This window comes from Pyxicephalus adspersus, chromosome 1 (genome assembly GCF_032062135.1).
Source record: "Pyxicephalus adspersus chromosome 1, UCB_Pads_2.0, whole genome shotgun sequence".
Classification (NCBI taxonomy): Eukaryota; Metazoa; Chordata; class Amphibia; order Anura; family Pyxicephalidae; genus Pyxicephalus; species Pyxicephalus adspersus.
In genome coordinates, this window is record NC_092858.1 from 71,007,481 (window position 1) to 71,030,441 (window position 22,961).

General features: G+C 37.4%; 1 protein-coding gene across 2 annotated transcripts; it reads left to right on the forward strand.

Annotated features, from left to right (window-relative positions):
- The first annotated feature begins 5,943 nt into the window (after positions 1-5,943).
- CHST10 (carbohydrate sulfotransferase 10) lies at positions 5,944-22,309 on the forward strand. 2 transcript variants are annotated; one of them, XM_072413800.1, is made up of 6 exons: positions 5,944-6,162; positions 9,841-9,976; positions 11,762-11,853; positions 16,420-16,651; positions 17,512-17,617; positions 19,996-22,309. In XM_072413800.1, exons 2-6 carry the CDS (start codon positions 9,877-9,879, stop codon positions 20,531-20,533), a joined length of 1,068 nt encoding a protein of 355 aa, XP_072269901.1. In that variant the 5' UTR covers positions 5,944-6,162; positions 9,841-9,876; the 3' UTR covers positions 20,534-22,309. The 2 variants fall into 2 exon arrangements, with proteins under 2 accessions (XP_072269901.1, XP_072269908.1); XM_072413807.1 differs by lacking the exon at positions 5,944-6,162 and adding an exon at positions 9,558-9,631.
- The last annotated feature ends 652 nt before the right edge of the window (positions 22,310-22,961 follow it).

Consider the following 22,961-nt stretch of genomic DNA (forward strand, 5'->3'; position numbering starts at 1 on the left):
ATTCATTGTGCAAAATATTTAATACAAAGTATTTCAGTTATTGGACCAATAATACATTTAAATAAAAATTATACTCCCAGTTTTGGATCTTGGGCACACACAAAAATTAATTTTTGGGGTGAAGTACTCCATGTATACGTTACCTGCCTTCTCCCGCTTACCTTGCTACCGATTCCCCCTTCCCTTTTACTTTAAGCTCCCAGGTGTCACATTGACAGCCGGGGTTTGCTGAGTAAAACAACAGCTACTGCAGCAGCCACTGCTGTAAAAGTCAGTTTCTAACCAGTGTATGTTTACACCCCTTGGAAATTTTTCAGAAATACAATGTAGCATTATTGTGTTCATGGTGTTTTCTCAGTCTTTTTTCCCAGAAAGCAATGTAAAAAAACTAAATGGTGGGTGGGGGTGGATGTGGGCTGAATTACAAGCAAGGCAGCATATAGAACAAAGGGGCAAGCCATAAACAGTGTGGCTGGGTTAGAAGAGGGTTGGATGATGCTATAATCTATCAACTCAAAAATGAAGTAGGGTTCAAAGCAGCAGCTGGAGCTTGGAATGTTCCATCTACAAACTGCATCCAGAGAGGATGCTCTGTAAAGGATCAACAGATGAGGTATGGCTGGTAATTAGATTTAGGCCACCTTACATTTCAGAAAACAAAATACTCCATAATCAGCATACTCCAGCATAATGTTGCAAATGCTGGTCTCACTGGACCTCCTTTTTTTACTGAGTGACCCCGAATAGGAACCAACAGTCAATGGTTACTGTTTAGGTAGGTATTTTGGTTAAGATTCACCCTTGATACCTACAAGCATTATCTGTGTATATTTAAACTTGGGTTCATGTGATTTTACTAACTTTTTTTTAACCATACTAATATATTTCAATCAGATCAATTTTCTTTCTTTTTCACACTTTAACCCTTTTTTGTCTTATTAAAATATTGAATTATCCTACTGCAGACCAAAAACTGTGTTTTTGTGATAGTTGCGGAATTACAAGTTTTTGTGTGTGTAAACTGCACACTTTTGAGATTGCCTAATGGTCAATTAAAAAAACTAAATAGGGTCAATCATTTTCATCTTCACACCACATGAGATACAAACGTAAAACAAAAATAGACATAAACTTTTCACTGAAGTCTGTCAAAATATAGACATGTGACCTGTAGGTTAAAAGAAATAACTACATAAGAACAAAGAACTGAAATATGTGTACACTTAAATCTTGTTTTCCCTCACCAGAGACACTGATGTCATTATGTCTCATGTAAACCGCACATGTCAGTGGTAAGGCGAAGGCTTGGAACAGGGTGTAAATGGGAGTTGACAACATCAGTGGAGAAGATGGACGAGCTTTGAAAAAAATCAATCTTCTAGGTGTGGACCAAAGTCATTTCTGTTAAAGGATATATTAAAAGGATGTATCACCAAGACAGAAAAGGAGCAAGAACCAGTTCGTTTGCAGACATAAAAAAATAAATTCCTAAATTTTGGCAATGTAGTCAACATTGCTATGCTAATTGTTGAGCTACAAAACTTAACATTTATAAATAGAATTAAATATCTAACTTGTTTTTTTTTTCGACTTACTTAGGTATAAAATGTAAAAATTAGCCTGTCTCTGATTTACTAAAACATAAAGGGAACTGCAATCACAAAGAAAGTAAACTTTCTTTTACCAGCATTATTGTGGATGTTTAAAGAGAGAAAAAGAGAAAATTGAAGTGGCTGTGTTTTGTGCTAACTCTAAGAAATAAAAAATCAAGGGGAACACTAAACAGCACCAACCATTCTTTCTCTGTGTGGCCGAATAAGTGCTCATGGGGAAGCCAAATGCTGTGGTGGTTACTGTGACATCTATGGAAACCAGTTATCCTAATGAAGTATTCTTTCACTGCAAAATGCATTGTACTACATCTCTGATATAAATATACAATCATATTAGAATGTACATGTATGTGTTTACAGCATGAGGCAGAGAACAATAACTATTGGTTTTCAAATAGTGTGTAGGATTTTAAAGTATGTTAGAAATGAGTATAAGTCTTTTTAATGTTGAATCCATAATAATGAATAAGTTCAACAGTTTTAAATATTTTCATGTTATTGGGATAAATATTAAGAGGCAATTGTATAATCTCATGATCAAAGTATCCCATGAGAGGGATGGTGGAACTTCAATACCCAGCTCCTAGTGATTTTGATATTTGAAGACCGCATACATGTACTTTACCTTTACTCATTTCAGGCCCTACGTGTCATTTTGTTCTTATTCAGACCAGGAGTAATTAGCAATAAATCAGTCCTGAATTTGATTCTGTTCTGATCCGAATCAAAGGGTCTGATTTATTAAAGCTCCCCATGACTGAAGAAGATACACTTTCATTAGTGAACCTGGGTGATCCAGCAATCCTGGAATAGATCTTGTCCAGGACTGAAAACATTTACTAACAAATAGCAAATTATTTTTAAGAAATCCATTCCAGGTTTGCTGGATTACCCAGCTTTATTGATGAAAGTTTATCCTCTCCAGTCTTGGAGAGCTTTAATAAATCCAGACCACAGGGTAAATAGACACCTGGATAGCAGAAAATGATCAGAATGAAGGAAGGGTAGAAATAACGTGAAAAGATCATAGACGGGGGGGAAAGTGGGGAGAAAGTCCACGGAAAGAGCCGACATAAGGATAGGAAGAGGCAAATAGCCTGAAAGTGGGATTAGAATGGAATGATCATTTGCAGACAGATAAAAGGCATGGATAGAAATAAAATGTGGAGAGTGGATTTGCAGGGAAGTAAGGAAAAGAATTAGAGGGAGAAACAGAGCAGACATATGTCAACAATTTCACTAGTTAACTGACATAAAGCAGCATAATTCCTATTAATAAAAAGGTGCAGATCTGCATGTGTGCTAAACTAGAAACTGGTCACTATCAATGAGTAAATCTTTCTAATTTCAGTTCACAAACAGCTTTGAAAATCTTGTTTGAAGTTTGCATGAATACTTTAAGCCGTATCTTTTTCTTCCACACTTAGAGATAATTACCGCCTGTTAAGAAAGTAAACAGCCCTATTTTCCTACACACTTCATCATGTACACAAGAAACATTAAAGCTGCAGCCATCCACTTTCCTGTCTGATGGGCTACAAGCATTGGCCCCTTTCCCACTGAACTGTCCATGAAACTTAGTGACTTGTACCGTAGCTCTGTGATCCCCTCTTATGATGATAGCTCCATATAAAAACAAGCTTATATTGAGAGCTGGTAACTTATCAATTCTGCTCCCAGAAGATGAGGAGAGGAAAACATACAAAGCATAAATATTTCCTCTTCTGCCAGCTTAGTGGCTGACACAAAAGTGGTTATCCGATGACAGCCGGGTGGCTACGGAAAAGTGCCGGGTGGTGCTCCTTGCTATAAGAGGCTGGAAGGAACACTGTGTAGTAACAATTCCATGTAGGTTGTAACCAACAACTGAATAGGATCTCTAAAGCTTTACTTTACTGGTAAATGTTTATATCAACCATGTCATCTTACCTTAAAATTCTGGGAGTTATTTTTACTTCTCTCACTGTGTATGATGTACATCTCCCTCTCACATCATCTCATTTATCTGCTCCTGACATTATCCCTGCATAGCTTTCAGAAAGACAATCCTGATACTTGATTTTTATGTATAAAATGCAGGAAATTTGTATTTTGTTGTTTTGGATAGTGTTTCTAAAAGTTTGATGACATTTACATATGGACATAGTATATTGCATTACGTTAGTTACTGTATACACGCTGGAAATAAATATTTTATTTTATGGATAGGTGACACATTATGACTTCTCAGCTCCTGTATGTTGTTCTTATTATGTATGTGTGGACACTGCACAGTACTCCTTTGTCATTTATGCTGAATTCAGTCCCAACATCTGCTTTTCAAATTTCCTCATTCTGAAGCTGAATTCCAGGCAGATAGTCAATGTCAAACTCTGCAGTTCTGGGATTTACATTGCAAATTGCTACAATGGTTTAAATCAACTGTTATATTGTAAACATGAAAAAACAATAAAATACCATACATACATAACAGAAATGTCAGTTTTACCCAAAACAGGGAATAGGGGAACCATGTCCAAAAATGAATAATCCATTCAGCATACAGGTGGCGAGAAAGGGTGGAAATTTCCACAGTGGAATGCCAGCCATTGAGTACAGTCCTGGGGAAAAAATACATTTATTCAAGGAGGAGGATCACAAGGCTATATGTATTAAATACATTATTAAATGTCTAATCTATTTAATGCACAGTGCTGTGTAATATGTTGGTGCTATATAAATAGTTTATCAATTATAATAAAGATCTGAAACCCTTATTTACTCACCTAGTCAACTGATGCCCTGGCCCTGATCCTCTCTCTTCCTCTGCTTGACTTTTGTACAGGGAGATGGGCTTAAAAGCTAAACTCTAGTCAGCACTTTAAGAGTACCTTTAGACCTCCTTTTCCATCACTGTTAATGGTCTGTTATGTTTCCTAATTACTTTGACCCTGTAGTCTGTAATCCCTTCTCATTACAGGGGCCAGTTGTCATGCTGTACATGTGTGCAAGCAACCCTTCATCTTTTCCATTTACTAGGATCAGAACCACCCTTCCTTCTGTGCTAACACTGAACTAGGCAAATCTAAAACTGGACTATACTTTGCTCCCCCTATGCTGAGTGTGTTCCAAAGTTTTATCAACTTTAATCAACTTTCCTATGACACTGCTGACAGCACAATACAGTTAGGTCCATAATTATTTGGACAGAGACAACTTTTTTCTCATTTTGATTCTGTTCATTATCACAATTAATTTTTAAAGAAACAACTCAGATGCAGTTGAACTGCAGACTTTTAGCTTCAAAAATGTGAGGAACTAAAGCCTTTTTTTACACAATCACGTCATTTCAGGGGCTCAAAAGTAATTGGACATATGACTCAAAGGGTATTTTATGAGCTGGTGTAGGCAATTCCTTTGTTTTGTCATTATCAATTAAGCAGATAAAAGGCCTGGAGTTAATTAGGAGTGGCAAAATCCACAGTTTGGTACATCATGAGAACGAAACAAAGCACTGGTGAATTGTGTAAAAAAAAGGCTTTAGTTCCTCACATTTTATGCAATCTTTTTGTTCAACCCACTGAGTTAAAGCTGAAAGTCTGCAGTTCAACTGCATCTGAGTTGATTCATTTAAAATTAATGGCGGTAATGTACAGAACCAAAATTAGAAAAAATATATTATCCAAATATTTATGGACCTAACTGTATATCACAAACCTTATCTCCCTTGTATTCTGTCTGTACTGTGTTAGCGCAGGGGGTACAATACAATAAATAGTGCTTAGCAGAAGTCTGTGTGAACTAAACACCATGAAAACGAAATAGTAAATGTATTGACAGGGATTTCCCAGCTCACATATATGCCTCTCACACACTGTATCATCCCATAGGCATTTCTAGGCAGGCTGCACTTACATGGAGACTACCCTAGCAGCATCCACACATAAATAATGACTGACAGGACAGGAAGGAACAGATTACGAGAGGGCTGCAGTCCATCAGACTGGAAATAAGATGAAATAATAAAGATACCTATTGCAGCCTTCAGGGAAATGATCATTTCCAGCACATAATGACTACAAAAAAAGAAAGGTCAGGCTGGTCCAGGTTTATTTAGAGCCTTGTCTATTCTACATCTTAACAGACTTTTAGGTTTACATTTTTAAATCTTTATTTATAATGCCCCACATAGATACCACAGCCACGCCCACCTATGTACAGGCTTATATTTGTGACTTTGACATTCTGATTGGCAGAGCTTTGGGGTAAAGAAATGTCACTTAGCACTTGCCTGTGCATTCTGCGCTGACAGGGTATATCGTGCAGTGCCCTTCCCCCGTGCTGTGCCCATCACCCCTCCACCCTCACCCCTTCTATCAGAACCTCTACTTCCAGCGGTCACATGACTCCGTGATGCTCGGCCTGTGCCCGGTCACATGACCGTGATGTCATCCGCCGCCTCGTACCAGTAGAGGAGCCGTGTGTCTATGCTTCAGCGCCGAGGGGGTTCGCTATCTGCCGCCTGGCCGGGGCAGCCCAGCATGCTGTTCGGTCTGGGCACCGCTGTAAGGTAGGCAAGGCGGAGAGAAGCCCCTTCATTTCATTAGGTGATGGAGGGGCTGCACTCACAGAAAGGTGTCAGAGACCTGTGCAGCCAATGGTCTCTCTCTAGCTGTGTGACAAGCAATAAATAGAATACAACGTGCAATCCTGTGCCAACCTGACAATAAAGGTGTCAGTACCATGCCCTGTGATTGGGTCATTGCAGATGTATAGAGCCTGCCAGGGGAATACTCAGCTGGCCTGTTATCCCTGCAGAATTGGGAGTCTCACTCCTGTTGCTGCAATCCCTTGTGTGCAATGGGGAATAACCCCTCCTGTGCATGGTCAGGTCAGCCATATTGCACCCCAGTTTGTACAAAGATGCCTGGGGAGGGATGTTCACCTCAGATTCTTATTTCTGTGTTTCTCAGGTAGGTCCCAGCACTCCCAATGACTGGCAGGTGTCCCCATCAATATGTTCCTGCAGAATACAAATACATCCTGATGACACAAGAGACATTCACCTGCCACCAATTAAACAAAACTGAGGTGTGCTTGGGGTGATTTGATCCCTGGGATCTATCTATCTGCAGTAAGAATCTGCTCCCAGCCTTCCTCTAAGGCAGCTGATTTGTTTCACAGACTGCTATAAACTACTTGGTTGTGGACTTTGCAGCTTGTATTGAGCAGCAGTCAGAAGGTGTGGAGAGGAGACATTATTATTATATTGTGATTGCAATCTCGTATTGTTCTGCATTTCTTAGCAGCTGCCTCAAAGTTCCCCTTTATAGTAGTTTTCTGACAATGATGTCCACTCACCTCTGTGACCGGTCCTGATGGCGTGTCCTTGTGGTTCCTGTAATGCCATGCTTATGTCAGTGCTGCTTGGAGTAGGTGCATTGTATAGACTCCTACTAAAAAACTCATTGGTGTCAGTGGGAATAAGAATTTGATGTGCTAGCCATGGGTGAAAACATTTTTTTTGGATTGCAGATATGCATAGGAGTAAGATTAGGGTAAAATAAGGAATGGAGCCTGGAGCGTTACCTTAAAGATAACCAGTCAGAAATAAGTAATTATAAGAATTCTAATTTACACTGTATGTAAAAATTTGGGTTTTCTGATGTCTGTGCCCCAGCTGAGGGGAGTCACCTTTTATTTATTCTTCTGAGCATTGTCATTATACCAGAATGTAAGGGGGGATACCTGCAGATTATGGCACACGCCTTCCTTTTTCCCAGGATGTCCGGGATCCTGTCATTCCTGCATTCCCTGAAGCCATCACCTTTGCTGCCGACTCTTCTGGGTTTACCGCAAACCTCTCCAGCCATAGGGCTGCCACTGATGATCTCTCTCCTGTTAATTTTAAATGTATTCTTCTCAGTTGTGCTAGGAATTGAGCTGTAGCCCATGGTGCATGCAGGTAAAACCAAAACATAAAAAACACCAGGGGCAAAGTTTTTTTTAATACTTTGCATATCCTCTACTATGAAGTTGTCCTATCATACAGTTGGTCAGATTAGAAGATGAAATGGAGGCCATCCATTTGCAGCTGATAAGAGATGTTAATTGGTCTGCACAAAATGGTAAAATGATCAGTTCAATCCTTGAATGATCAGTATAACTCTGATTGCATCTTGACAACCGTTATGACACTTCTTGTCTGTTATCAGCACTGATGTCAGGCTGGAGATTGGACTTCATTCACAGAAGGAGAGTACAAGTAAACAAGCAATACTGTGAACAGGTGGAGTAATTCAGATTACTGCAAATGTATGTTAGTGCTCTTAAAGTAAAACTGAAAACTTTGGCAAAAAAAATGGCAGACGGGGTGAAGAAGCCACCAGTATTGCCTGTGCTGTTTCCCTATCCTGACGTATGATGCCTTGTGTCTCACATAGCATGTAGACATGGGAATGTCTAGGCACCCTCACACATGAGGAAGTGCACTGCTATTTCTCAAGAGGAATTCAAGACATAGCTATATTTTTAGATTACTGGTTAGGAAGACTTAACACTTCTAAAATCTTCCCCTTTAACAAAGCGAATCTTCACTTTTTAAGTTCAGGTCTACTTTAAACTATCATGTCAGCTTTCTAAACAGTATTTTAGTTTTACTAAAGATCTAGAATATATTGTAGCTAAACTCCGCAAACACTAACTTTTGGAATTCAGCAAGTGTGACAACTATGGCTGTCCTCATAGATACAACAGAGAAGTTAGTGTAGCTACCAAGGAACTGGAAGTGTGCTATTGGCAGAATTACACAAAATTAAAGTAAAATGTCTAAAAAGAGATAAAAACTAAACAAAGAAAATCTAAGACAGTCATCACAATTAAAAGACTGCTGAACTGTAATATGTTTTTTGAAGGGGGTTTAATAAGCTTTACAACAGAAATTTGTCAGTACATGACAGGCAGGAGAGACTAACAGGGTGTTACTTGTTTTCAGGATAATGCCCACATGTGATGCTGGGTCTCCATTAACAAAATAATTGTAATCTGGTAAATGAAAGGGATGGTATAAGGACATGTAAGGCTGCTGCAGGATTTGTCTGTATTGCTGCAGCTTCTAATGAACATTGTGGGAACCCTTATGTTCAGCGAGTTGCCAGCTTTTGTACAGGAGGAGTCTGCACATTTCTGCAAGACTAAAGGTAGGGCTGGACTTGTGCTTGATGTTCATGCAGAAAGCATGTTATTGAAATATTATTATTTAAATCTTTTATTAGAAGATAAACAACATATATTCCAGAGGATTAGGTCTATAAATTAAAAGTATGCTTTGGTAACAGTCCATTAAACCAGTTTAATAAAGGTTTTATTGTGCTCTGTCAATAAAAACAAGGCTAAGTTTAGTGAACTTGTCTTTAATCATGAGGGAAATATTTCACCCAGAAGTCATGTTACATTCATAGGTTGTCTAGTGGCCTAATACCGGGGAGGACACAAGTGGGATTTGTGTGTTACCACTTATTTTTGGTTTATTCCTGCTAACCCTGCTGTTTCTCTATATTATAAATCAACATGTACCACTGACGGTAAGAGTGCATCCTCCTTACAATGAGCACAGCAAATTCCTAGACCTTGGAAGACCTTGGTTTTCATTTGTTTTTCTAGCTACCTCCTTGTCAGGTGGTGAAAAAAAAATGACTACCAAGTATAGCATGTGAAAAAGCCGACTGCTCCACAGGGCTCCATGCTATCTGACTCCTCTGGTATGTTGAACAACTTGTTTCCCTTTGGCAACACTGCTTCCTCTCACTGAGCCCTATGTTATTCCACGTATGTAGGAAGTCAGTGGAAAGTCTAGCAGGGGACATGCTATTCCAAAAATCTGAGTGGGGCTGTAAAGTTGCAGCACACTAGCTATTGGACAGGTAAGTATAAACCTACTTTTTTAACAATTGTTGGTCTAGGTATTTTACCCTTTCCTCCACCCCCAAAAGGGAATATCTGCATGACAGCAAAGTTTCAGCACACCAACCACTGGAAAGGTAAATGAAAACCTAATTCTTCCACACACACACATACAATTATTGGTCTAATTCTCTAAACAATGAGGGCAAAGTATAATGTGTATGTAAAGCTGGTTGACTACCATTTGCTTTAATATTAGAGATGTGGAGAATCATTAGGAATCAGTATCTCTGTCTAGACAATCTTTTGGCATCTTAACTCAAAGGTTCATGTTTTTGTTTTGCAGGACGCTGTAGAGGATTTATGGCTGGTGTTTGACATCATGCACCATCGTTGGCTACTACTCCTCGCATGCTTCTGGGTCCTGTTCATGCTGATGGTTGCCAGCAAATTTATCACCCTGACAATGAAAAGCCCAGAGGGTAGGACAATTCCCACCACCCCGTTTTCTATATGCTTTTGTTTTTCCTGATGTCTTTGATCCAATCACATGACACAGAGGGTTTACTTTTTCCTCTTCTGTCCTCTGGTGGTGGGCATTCTTAAATGTTGCAAAGAAGTGGAACATTCAGCTTGATGATTCACCTAAAAAAAAAGCTTGTCCTTGATACCCCGTGTTTTACAAAAAGTGGAAAAAAATGTTGCTGGGTGTCATTCATATAGCGATTTGGATAGATCACTGAAAAATTATTAGTTCAATCTATAACTCTTTGTGGCAGGTGACTGGCAGGAGTGGCAGGAGAAAAAGTAACTACCCTGTATTCCCGAAAATTAGACATTGTCTTATATTAATTTTTGCTCCAAAAACGCCACTAGGGCTTGTTTTCAGAGGATGTCTTATTTTTTCATGAACAACAATCACCATTTATTCTTCAACAAAAAATCAACATTTATGCAAATATATTCATGTCGTCACATTCTGGAATATCATCATACCTTTCCAAACTCTGAAATCCATCATGAAGTTCTTGTGATATTTAGGAACAAATATCAACATTTTTTCAAATACAGTCATGTCATTATTTTCTGGGACATCATTATATTTCTCCAAACCTTGAATTCCATCTTGCATTTCTTGTGACTCCTTTGCTTTGGAACCATTGGCCTCAATATCGCTTTCCCTACATGAGCACCTCGTGTTTATATATTGTAGCTCATATTCGGGGTAGGGTTTATATTTCGAGCATCCTCAAAAATAAGGAAGAATTATGCTAGGGCCTATTTTTGGGGTAGGCCCTATTTTCTGGTAAACGGTTTATATTGCAGCATATTTGCATTCACTTATTGTGAAAAATGTTCACACCCGTCATAAGGTTTTGGTGTGTTTACTGCTTCCTCATGACAGAAAACCATGTTCTCTTGGAGATGCTAGCTTCTCCTAGCAGCAACTTCATAGAAAATAAATCTGACTGCAGTGTTCAACCCAAAAAATGTATTAAGCCGGGTGTGAAGAAATTGTAGGCAGGTGGCTGCTTCTGTATTGTGACCAAACTCTTCATTGACCACCTAAAAACAGCCAGGTGGTTACTGAAAAGTGCCAGGTGGTGCACCCAGCTGAAAGTGGGTGGTGAGAACACTGAATGTGAAATGTGTTTACGCTAGTTCCTTAGGATCCAGTGCTGCGGCACGAGTGACCAAGCAGCTGGCAGGGAGCCATGCAGGATCACTTGATCCCAAAGCAGGTCTGCACCTGCCTATACTGGATTATTGGAATATATGTTTTTGATACTCTGGGTAAATAAACAGAAGAAAAATATTCAGTACCCCGAGGGAAACATTCAACAGTTATGACTCCTCTTAAACTAATATAAGCTTCGAGAACAATGCCACTTTTCTTGTCGCTGGGTTTTTTTGTTTTTCTTTTTTTGAAACTGAGTTTTTATTGAAATTTTTTTTACAAATACAACAAAAGAAACAAAACAAAAAGAATTTGGGTTTTTTTTTTAATCTGATTCCCTGTGTGTCATTTTTACATTGGTACTCTTTGTTGATAGTTACTTTAGCCATTTTTCTGTTTTTTGTATACTTCATATTTTCTTAATTAGCAATAAATATGTAGATTGTACTAGAAATATTATTTGTACAGTATATGCTTGCTTAAACTGTAAGGCTGTTGTTGCACTTACTTACATGTTACTTACACGTGCTTACATGTGTGAAAGTTTGTGAAATATTTATTTTTTTCTCTTTTTACATGCGATGTCAAGGCTATGGAGTCAGACAAGGGTCGCAAACTATTTTACCTGAAGTGGAAAAAATAACGGTTACTGAGGGAAAAAAATTACAAATTGAAAGCCAGGTATGTGTGCATAACAATTAGTTGGTCAATGTGGAAATTCAGTGAATCTTCTGCACTTAATAAGCTAAAAATTATAATTTATAACTCCTTGATTGTAAGCTCTTCGGAGCAGGTTCCTCTCCTCCTCCTGTGTTGGGGCAATTGGGGATTACATAATGTTGACCATCATAAACTATACAAAACAGAGCACGACATATTGCTGATTTCAAAACTGGATTAACCCAATAATTCCTTAGTGCCACCTGACAAAATAAATAGGATTGGAAACATATTCAACAAAACAAATAAAGGTCAATGTTTAAACTGTGTTTCTTAACCAGGGTTTCTCCAGATGTTGCTAGGCGTTCCTTGAGCAAATTGTGACACTCAGGTTAGTTTAAATGACACCAGTGAAACTTTTAGCTATTTGAGGGGTGACATTCTTTCCACTGGCTAGCAATGTAGGAGGCATTCTTCCCACTGACCACCACAGTACTGTGAGCTGTGAATTTGTAGTAGGGGTTCCCTGAATACCTGAAAGTTATTGTAAGTGGTTCCCCCAATGGTCGGGAAACACTGGATTAAATCATGTGATATTGTGCTGTGCAAACGTGCTTATTACTGCATAATCACATCACCCACCAACAAGTATAGTTCTACTCTAAGAGTGCTTATAAATTTAAGGTCAAAGTATCTGTCTAATTTCCATAAAATGTCTAGAGTTTTTTTGTTATGCCAACTAATTTAACATTTCATTAGTGCATTTGAAACAATATACGCATGAAAAGGACGCTTGCCATGTGTGACCCAAAAAATTAAGGTTTACAGTGTTCCATACTTGAAAGTTCTGTCTCTGGTTAAGTTCCAGGCTTGCTAAAAACTTTATCAAACTCTTAGCTTTAGAAATACTAGAAGTACATGACACTAAAACTTTATTCAGAATTTCAGTTGTTTATACCACACTCACCATGTAATGTGAAAGTCTTTGAGCCCTATGACACTTGCTGTTGATATACAGTTATTATAGAATGTGTGCCCTAACTAAAGATATACATTCCAAGCCCTTTAAGTAGGTTACTGTACATGTATTGTGTAAGATTCAGGCAGTAAGGAAAAAAATATGTTGGGCATTATTGAACAGAAATAAATTTTTCATTACAGAAATCAGTTCTTAGAAAGTATTATTTTCAGGAAATAGAAATACCTCTTAATAAAAATGCTTTAAACCTTATTGTTTCATGTGTTCAGAAAGCGAATACAAGCGTTAGCATCTGAATGCCAACAACATCTATCTGTAGTGTCCCCTGCTGTATTTTACTATGGAGTTTTAGGCTTATTTTCTGTTTATGAAGCCACAGTAGAGTTTTCATAAATGTACATACAGATATTCTGTGCCTCAATAAATGCCATCTGTGTCTAAGCTGTCAGCAAGCATCTGTGATTTTAAACATTTAGCCCTCTGTATTATTTCGAATGAATGGATCAACACATAGATATGGGAGGCAGTGGATTTACTTGTTTATGGAGTTCAATATTCCTCTCCCTAGCAAGTCCTGGCACCAGGACTGGCCATGTCTTCTTTTTGGGACTGAATAAATTTAACCCAAGGATATAAACATGTTAAAGCAGGCATTGACATTAGTAAAGGTGCTGTCACATGTCCAAATCATCAGTTGATTCAGAGATAAAGGTAGATGAATTTACAAGCAATTTGTAAATGTAAAAACCCACCTTTACCTTCTTTCACCCTCTGATTCATTATATTTGTCAAAGAGACTACCATTCATTAGAGAACCAATAGAAAAGCTTAGGGATGGGTGGAGGTATGTGACAAGGTTCACCTTTTTGGTTCATTGTGCTACATTGCAGTAGCACAAACAGAAGAAAAAAGATTGTTGTTTGTCTAATATCTTACTCGACTTTAGTGGCAGCCAACACATCATGAGACAAAAAGAAATATCAATGCAATCTAAGCCCAAACAATCAAAAATTCCTGTTACTGTATTAAGCTGGTATGGGGTATCCGTCACAGATTTAGTTTGTTTTTTAATTTATTGCTGACTCCTAAAGGAGTGTGGCCCTGTGCAGGGATGCAGTTTGAATTCATGTAAACTCAGATTCTGCATGAGGACAACAGACTGTTTTCATCATTGCACAGACGGTGCAGAGGTTTAGGAGGGCATGTGAATTCATTATGAGGTCACCAACTGCAGCAGATCTTTTGCTCCTTGCCAATATGTTCAGGTTGTAGGCATGACTTTGGCTTTTATTCACGAAACAAGATCGGACTTAATCTGATCATATATTCTGCCAGATGGTTTGCCATAACAGATGACACAACCGGATGGTAAACATTTACACAAAGTAGGAAGGAAAACATCTGTGTAGTATATTCTTAAACATATTTTTTCATAATGCGACTTGGAGAGCTTAAAGTACATTGCCACTCTGATTGCTAGATGTGCTATAGGGTTCTGTTGAACAAGCAGAATTACAAACTTAAAATATTTTTTACATTTATGTATCACAATAAAAGGGTATATACTTTGGCACAGTACATAAAAGGAAGGCCAGATAATGGGTACCCATGTAAGAAGTCTTTTCTGTGATCTTTGAAATGCATTGGCACCGAATATAGAAAATAAAGGGGGAAATGTGGCTGCAGGTAATAAAGTCATGGAGCTTAATGGTTTGTAAACTGAAAAAAACATAGGGTCATAACATTGGTTTAGCTTCATTGTTGTTTAATAGAAGCAACAGTGCCTTTACATGTCTACACCGCATTTTATCAGTAAGCATGTATAACGCCTTGATCCCAGACTTTGATTGGTAATTGAAGGAGAATCTGACTGATAATGCCTTTTGCCTCCTCTTTTCTTCTGTTCAGCACGTGCATTAGGTAGACCCTAATTAGCTGTTACTTGCTGCTCATTTAGTTTGCTTTCTGAGAGGTTCTGCAATAAAGAATACATTAGATAAGTGTTTTTCCACATTTTAATGATAGTGGAAACCCCTCAAGTAACTTTCAGTTTTTTTGGGGAATCCCTTTTATAATTACTATATCCACAGCTCATTACACTAGCGTAGTGATCACTGGAAATAGTCACCCTTACAGATAGGCAAAAAGATTGTTAGTGTCAAAGGAAATGACCAGAGAGTCCCAAATTGCTCAAGGAACCCCTAGAAACCTCTGGAAAATATAGGTGTGTGTGTGTGTGTGTGTGTGTGTGTATATATATATATATATCGGTAATGAGTGTTCTCCCCAGCCTACCCCGCTGTTTTTGTTTGTTACTTAAAATTAGTCACTGGCTCACAATACAGGGCCCATCACCCTTCTCTGGGGAGAATACTGCATATGACAAGGGTTAGTGTTTGAAGTGGATAAAAACTCTAATTATATGATATTTATTTTTTTGAATAACTGGGGTTCCATGTTGTATTCTGGAATGTTATCTGAATGATGAATGTATGGTCTCTCCATGTTTGCTTGGAATCTTCCCACAGTCTAAAAAACTTGAAAGTTCATTGATTCTTAATATCTTTTAGACTATAAATATGGTAGTGACATTAGACTGTGAGTTTCTCTAAATGAAAGTTGATGACATAACAGACACTTTGAAGCACTGTGTAATATGTCAGGGCTGTATAAATGCATTAAAATGATATCAGCAATGACATGAATCATACATTGTGACCTGTTACCCTTGTTTTTTTCTATTAGCTATTTTATGTCTAAATGTACTTCCTCCTGTGTCAACTATATCATTACTCTGCACTAGCTTAGTAATGGTGACAACAGCGGACCGTACCTGAACAGTGTATGCTGAGCACAGGCACTTGTAGTCAAAACTGGAGGAATGTGACAGATAGTGCCTTCTAAAAAGGTTACTTGTTTTGTGAGAAACATTAAAATATAAATGTACAAAATATATCACTACAGGCATTAAATTTATCAAACCAAACACACAGGTTCAGACCCCCCCAAAAAAAGAAGTGATAATTAGTTCCCAACTAGTAAGATAAGAGGTGAGACAGGAAAAAAAGAACAGCTATTACATCAAAACCAGAGGGTAGTTTGACAGCAATCTATATGTATAAAAGAACTTATAACAAATTACTAGATATTCTTTTAATGTAATTTTCTTTTAATTAAAACTGCTCATTTAAAGAGATTACCATGATAATGCCTATATGAGATGTGAAAAAAACATGGAGACACCATATACTGTTAGGGCCATTTACACTTCTGTGTTCTGGTGCATTTGTATGTTGTGTTGCTATGAAGTTTTAATGGCACCACAACACGCTAAGGTAATACTCCTCTAATGCACATTTGTTGCAACACAACCCAATGCAAGGTAACACACAATGCACTGCATTTTTTGTCACTTCTGTTATGTTGACATCCCTATTAAAATGTGTAATAAAAGTTCCCATAAAAGTGTGGAAGGGCACAAAGTACATTTTCTTTCTGGGTTGTTGTTTTGCTGAAAATTATTTTGGGGCTTTGTTATGCAATCATTTGGTTGCATATGATTGCCACTCATTTACCTTACAGAATAAAAGATATTCTTTCTGTTACAGCCATCTGCAGAGCCCCAGAAAAGTATGTCACACCTTGATCTCATCCACAAAGAGCGTCTGGAGCTTTTACAAACTGTGTGCCGAAATGGATCGCTTGGTAACCTGTCCCATGCCATCATCTCTAAGTTTGTACTGGACCGAATATTTGTCTCTGACAAGCATAAAATCTTGTTTTGTCAAACCCCCAAAGTAGGAAATACACAGTGGAAAAAGGTTCTCATTGTTTTAAATGGTAATGTCTGTGTTTCTTATTTCTTTTTATTGTGATCATTGATGGCTTTCTCAAACAAATGTACTTGTAAACTATATTAAATGCTGTTACAAAAATATGGAGATTCCTCTAATCGGATTACCAATAGGCCACATCCCTTATTTTTAAAAAGCATTAAAAGAGAACATACAGTTTTTTGTGACTTTTCAGGCCAAACCAAAATCAGGATAAATTACCAGATATTTTGCATTAAAACTTTTATTTCAAAACACCAATCATTTTTTTGACATATTAAAAGACTAAAAAGACTGCTTACATGATTAGTCTTTTTTATATGTCTAAAAATTATTGGTGTTTTGAAATAAAAGTTTTTATGCAAAATATTTTATCCTGGTTTTGGTTTAGTGTGAAAAATCCCAAAAAACTGTATGTTTTCTTTAAATGCTATATTAAATGCTGTCCAATGATTTTCAAATGTTTAAGGCAGAGAAAGAGGAGTCTTTCCAAATCACTCTCCACATTTTGATAGGTTTATTGTTCCAAAAATATAGTTTGTTCGTTTAAGCACACATAATTGAAGAGGCACAGTGGTCTCAAATATCTTGTTAGTATCTTGATAGATTTTCTAATGCTTACCTCTTCTGTAGTACATTCTGTGATTACTGCAGTGTCCATTATCTACAGCCCATAGTCTGCGTATTTTGCAGACACCTGAATATTATTCTTTGACAAACTATGATTGGGTCAGCAGTTTTGAGAATCTCTTCCTGCGTGTGAACATGCCTGACTCTCTTTATAAAACAGGGTGCACTGATGTTTTCTTGTAGACAATAGGATGCTTTTTTGTAATAATGCATCATTAATTTTTTATTTTCTTTCAGGGGCATTTTCTTCAATTGAGGATATTCCAGAAAACATTGTTCATGACCATGACAAGAATGGTCTGCCTAGACTATCTTCATACAGTATATCTGATGTGCACAAACGGTAAGAAGTTTAAGTATTGCAATAAATCATTTGTATAGCTGTTTTTTTTTTTTAATATACTTTTGTTACCTAAATAGGACAACTGAATGTATATAATCACATTGGTTGTTCTATTCAGGCCTGGGTGCAGTAAAAAACCGATCCACCGTTATCCTTAAATGGAGGATACTTACCCAGCACAGACTTTTTTTTTGGCCAAGCAATAATCCAAATATATTAAAACCTTTAGATCATAGCAGACATATGAAATTACTTTTCTGTAGCCAGTTAATACACATTATAATCTAACCACACATGGAGCATGAATGAGTATACTTATGGGCCTTAAGGGAAATAGCATCAGTAGCAGGTCTGTACATATGACCATTTAACAATCTCTGCAACTGCTGTGTCAGAGTGAAACATTTCTTGAGAAGTGCAGATAATACTGTGTGCCATATTCATCTGTCATTTTCATAAGGAATAAAAACATAGCAACCATAGCAAGGTTATTATAGTCTTCAAGGACATGAAGATGTTTTCTAGATGACATTCTTTGTGTAGCCAGTCACCAGTGAAATTGATTTCCCTAGTTAAATTTTCTTATCTGATCTCTGTTTTGTCCTCTGTTTTGGCCACTATAAGTGATTTTTTTAACCTATCACTAGAAATGATTGCCTAAACTAAATATATGGCCACCATATAGATATGGGCAGTTAAAAAAGCTTTATGAATACATAAAAAAAGTTTGTTGGCTGAATAGTTTCCAGCTGCATCTTAACAAAGTCTTTTAGTGTGTCTTCTTTACAAATCAGCCACAACCTACAGTGAAGAAGTAGAAATACAGGAGAATGGGACTCTTGCTTTCTATGGGCAAGCAAGCACCTTTCAGAGTCACAGAGAAATATTTCTTCTTCCCCATAGCTAAAAGCAAGACTTTGTACACCTTTTGTTTTGATGCACCTGGAATGTATGTTGGTGATTTAAACTGAAAGTTTATTTTAACCCAAAGTAAAAATGGTATGTTATCAACAGGAATGGGGGCAGGACTTTTCCTAACAGGTGCATAGAAAATAAAAAAAAGAAAACCTAATGAAAGGGTTACAGTTAAGATGACCTGTTGTGTCAAGTTGGGGAGAAATCGCCTAACTTTCTGTTCAGATGATCAGTGTCAAACAGGGAGTGGGGTAAAATCCTCCAAAGGGGAGCATTTAAAAGAAAAATAATACTAAGAGAAATGCATATTTTATTAGGTATATAAACATTTTTTCTTTAATTAAACAGCTTTCCAATACTCATAATATATAGTTATTTTTCTATATAGTTATATAAAAATGTTATTAGCAGTTGGGTTGATGGGAAGGTCCAAACACTGTATAGACGTAAAGTGGTGGACAAAATACCTGTTGTATAGGGCGAATTTGCTTACAGACTGATTACATCTCATTTTCTTTTATCCCTCAATTCAACCACTAGGAGGGTCAATCATGTGTGATCAGGTGACAAGTAGGAAGAACAACAGATGCCGACTTCATTTCCTAGCATTTTTGCATTACATTGTAAAAACCATTTGTCTGCATAAGCATCTGTCAGAAAACAGTACCTGAAATTGTTAAATTGATCGAAGTCTATGTAGATATGTGGGATAATGGTCACTATAAACAGTCTTTCTTGGTCGTGTCCAGTGACATATGACTGAACGAGCAATGTACAGACCTGAACAAGCACTGAGGGTAGGGGAGAGGATGAGCGAGCAGCTACCCACTGTGCTTTCCTCTGCTGACATACATAGCAGTTGTTTCTTGATCTGCCAGGACAGATCAATGAACAAGGTTGGGGACTGCTGTACATGTGTAAGCTTTTCATCTGAGATGAGCACAACCATCTCGAATCAGAATAATTTAAGATTTGTATGCATCCTTAGTTCTACCGACCCCGCTGAAACAAATCCCTGCTGCCAAATAAATTCTTCTTCCCTGTAAGGAGCGCAGTTGAATGGGGTTCTAACTGCTGAGCAAACAAGCCAGAAAGACCAATAGGCTGACTGTAAGCAAAAAAAAAAATAATTTTTTTTCTTTTTACCTGATATATACATCTCTCTCTCTGAACATCCTTATGATTAAACCATGCATAATTGCTGCTACCAGGAGTGTTTGCTGTGGAATGGTGTGAATTGTGTTTTTTTACACAGATTACAATATTTAGGTACAAAGGCTTGTAGGAAAATTAGATGAGCAATTAAAAACAAAATGTCAGACTGTAATTCTGCTTTACTGCCAGGATGATTAGCTGGAGTATCATTTTAGTAATATGTGAGGAAGTATGTAGTATGTAACTGTTTTAACAACTTCATGACTTATTCCTATGTATGTTTTTTACTTATTTCCCTTGCATTTCAGACTGAACTCGTATTTCAAATTTTTTATTGTCCGGGATCCATTTGAACGACTCATTTCAGCCTACAAGGATAAGTTTGTACATAACCCTCGTTTTGAGCCATGGTACAAGCACAATATAGCTCCTGTCATCATTCGTAAATACAGAAAGGATCGCTCAGAGACTAAGGGAGGTTTACAGTTTCAGGACTTTGTACGATACTTGGGGGACCCAAACCACAAGTTTCTGGATCTCCAGTTTGGGGATCATATAATACACTGGATAACATATGTGGAACTTTGTGCACCATGTGAAATTAATTACAATGTGATTGGACATCATGAAACGCTTGAGGAAGATGCTCCATACATCCTAAAAAAAGCAGGTATAGACAGACTGGTATCCTATCCCCCTATTCCTCCAGGAATCACACATTATAACAAGACTAAAGTAGAACAATATTTCTCTAAAGTATCAAAGAGAGATATCCGACGGCTTTATGAACGATATGAAGGAGACTTCAAACTTTTTGGATATAAAGAGCCAACCTTCCTATTTTAAATATGTGGTATTTACTACTGTGGGTTCTACTGCTTGTCCTGTCAACAGGAGGACACCTGGGTCACTTTCTGTTGATGGGTTCTCTATGATGACAGCTTGCACTTGGCCCACTTGCACTGATGCACTGCTGTTTGAATAAGTTTTGTAAGGTGGGAGGTTGTTTTTGAGAAACCACCTCAGATCTCCTTGGGGATCAAATCAAATGTGAATAACAAAGCTTTTTGTTTACAACCTAAAGGTATTAGCAATATACACTGTAGGACATTGGTAGTCGTGACAAGCATTTGGATTGTTACAGCAGCCAACTTTGTTTAACTTGTATTTTTGTGTTTTGTAATGTGCCATTCAACATGAGCCACTAATCTGAACAATGCCAACTGTCAGTTAGTAAAAGGAAGAAAGGAACACGTACAAATACGTATGGTATTACAAGGTGTATGCGACTTTGGAATAGTATTCATGTATTGTAAACTGAAGTCCTGTCTTAGACGGTCTGATGCTAAACTCAGAAAGTAAATCTTACATAAATCTTTAAAGGTATTTACCAGGCCTAATGAAATATACACCTCAACTGAAGACCAAACCATTGTGCAACAATTGTGCTGCTGCTTTACCGTTACAATAGCACCAGATATAATTCCCAGTTTCTTGTGCAGATTGCTGTATAAGGGATACCTGATATTGCACCTTTCAGTGTTCTGTAGATACTTTTTTATTCGCATAAGTGCAATCAAATGGAAACAAAAGGAAAAAGATTTTGCTGTTGCTTAAAGTTTATTTAAGTTCATTCACACTCACCTGAGCAAATGCTATTACTGTCCTTAGGCCAAAAAAGCCAATTTTCCCTGTTTTGATTTGTATACAAAATGTCACATTAGAGGATATATTCTGAAATAGGCAAAGGACATCACCCTACTCTTCATCGGGTTCTTATTAATCTGTAAGCGTGTTTCAGCGTCTAGCATTGGCCTGATTCTTTACAGGAGCATCTCTCAATCTTTCTAGACAGGCTGTGCAATGCGTGTGTCAGTCTCTGGTCTCCAATGCTGCTATGGTTTTGCATGGTGTCCTGCTGTTCATATTGTTGGAGCACATCTCTGCCCACTCCTATGCTTGAAAAAAAGTCTCCTGAAACATGCTAACAACTCCAGTAGAGACATTTTCTATGGTCTTCCGCAGTCCTTACTTGTTTTCCCTGGGGATCTCTACCTATTTATTACATAGTAGTGACAGGGAGGCCAGGGTAAAGAACTAGTGAGAGCTGCTGGGAAGAATAGAAATCAACACTCCAGATTCCCTGCACACCTTGGTAGAGAGGGCTTTTTCAGACTGTCACCAGGAAAAGTAAGCAATCAAACTATTCTTGTACTGGAACAGTTTATTTTTATTAACTTGTTAAAGAGACAGTGTTGTTTTAAAGTTTGATGGGGGGACTTATTAGCTTTTTTTTTTTTTTTTTTTTTTAGCCTGGGATCTTTTTTTGAATAGAAATTTCCATAAACACTACTTAACAATCCTCCTACATACTGCAGCTTCCATCTTATGTTCAGTGGTGTTTTATAACCAACTTAGAAACAAATTTAAAGGTATTTGTAGACAAAAAAATGTGCTGCTTTTTGGCATTCGTGTGGCCAACAAAGGACTGCATTAAAATACTTCTTTTTTGTAATAGGTATTATTGATGAACTGACTTTTGTAAAATGACTTGATGGTATGTGGGTACAAAAATAGGAAAAGCTAAAATAAAAGGATATTTAGCCATGGCTTAATATGTTATACTATGTATTGGGTGTTTTTTTCTAGATTGTCTTCTGTGTAAACAACCTATATATTTTGGGTTTTTTTAATTCCTTACAGGGGTTCAACACTTTTCAACCCTAAGTTCACCCTAGACTAACCACTCTCCTCTATACGGTATCTTGTACTTTCTTCCATTTATTCTACAAGGCTGTGTAAAAGATCCATCTTTAGAATTTTTTGAATACTTTAAGTGTTTTAAAGGAAGGCTTCTTCCTAATTGCCAAAATTCAAATATGTGTTTAATAGGATGGAAAAAAATATTTGTCTATCACTCTCAAATCTTAACCTAAAACACATCTTAGCCCATGATTTACACATTTTAATACTCTGTGAAAGTGAACTTCAAAATAAGCCAACTGACCCATCTAGCTGCTTGCAGTGTACAGTATTTCATACTCTATGATCTCAGCAATCTCAGTCTGTTTGTTTTTAATACAAGCTTACATACATCTGATGTATAATTATGTTTAAAGACTGATATGCTGTCAATAATAATGTGCAACAAAAATAAATAGGAGAAAAAGATTCCCGTGCTTTTGTTGTGAATTTTAAAGATGCACAACATAAGTTCTTAACAATGCCTGCAGCTACAGAGGTGAATAAGTGCTTTTTCAAGTTTTAAAAATGT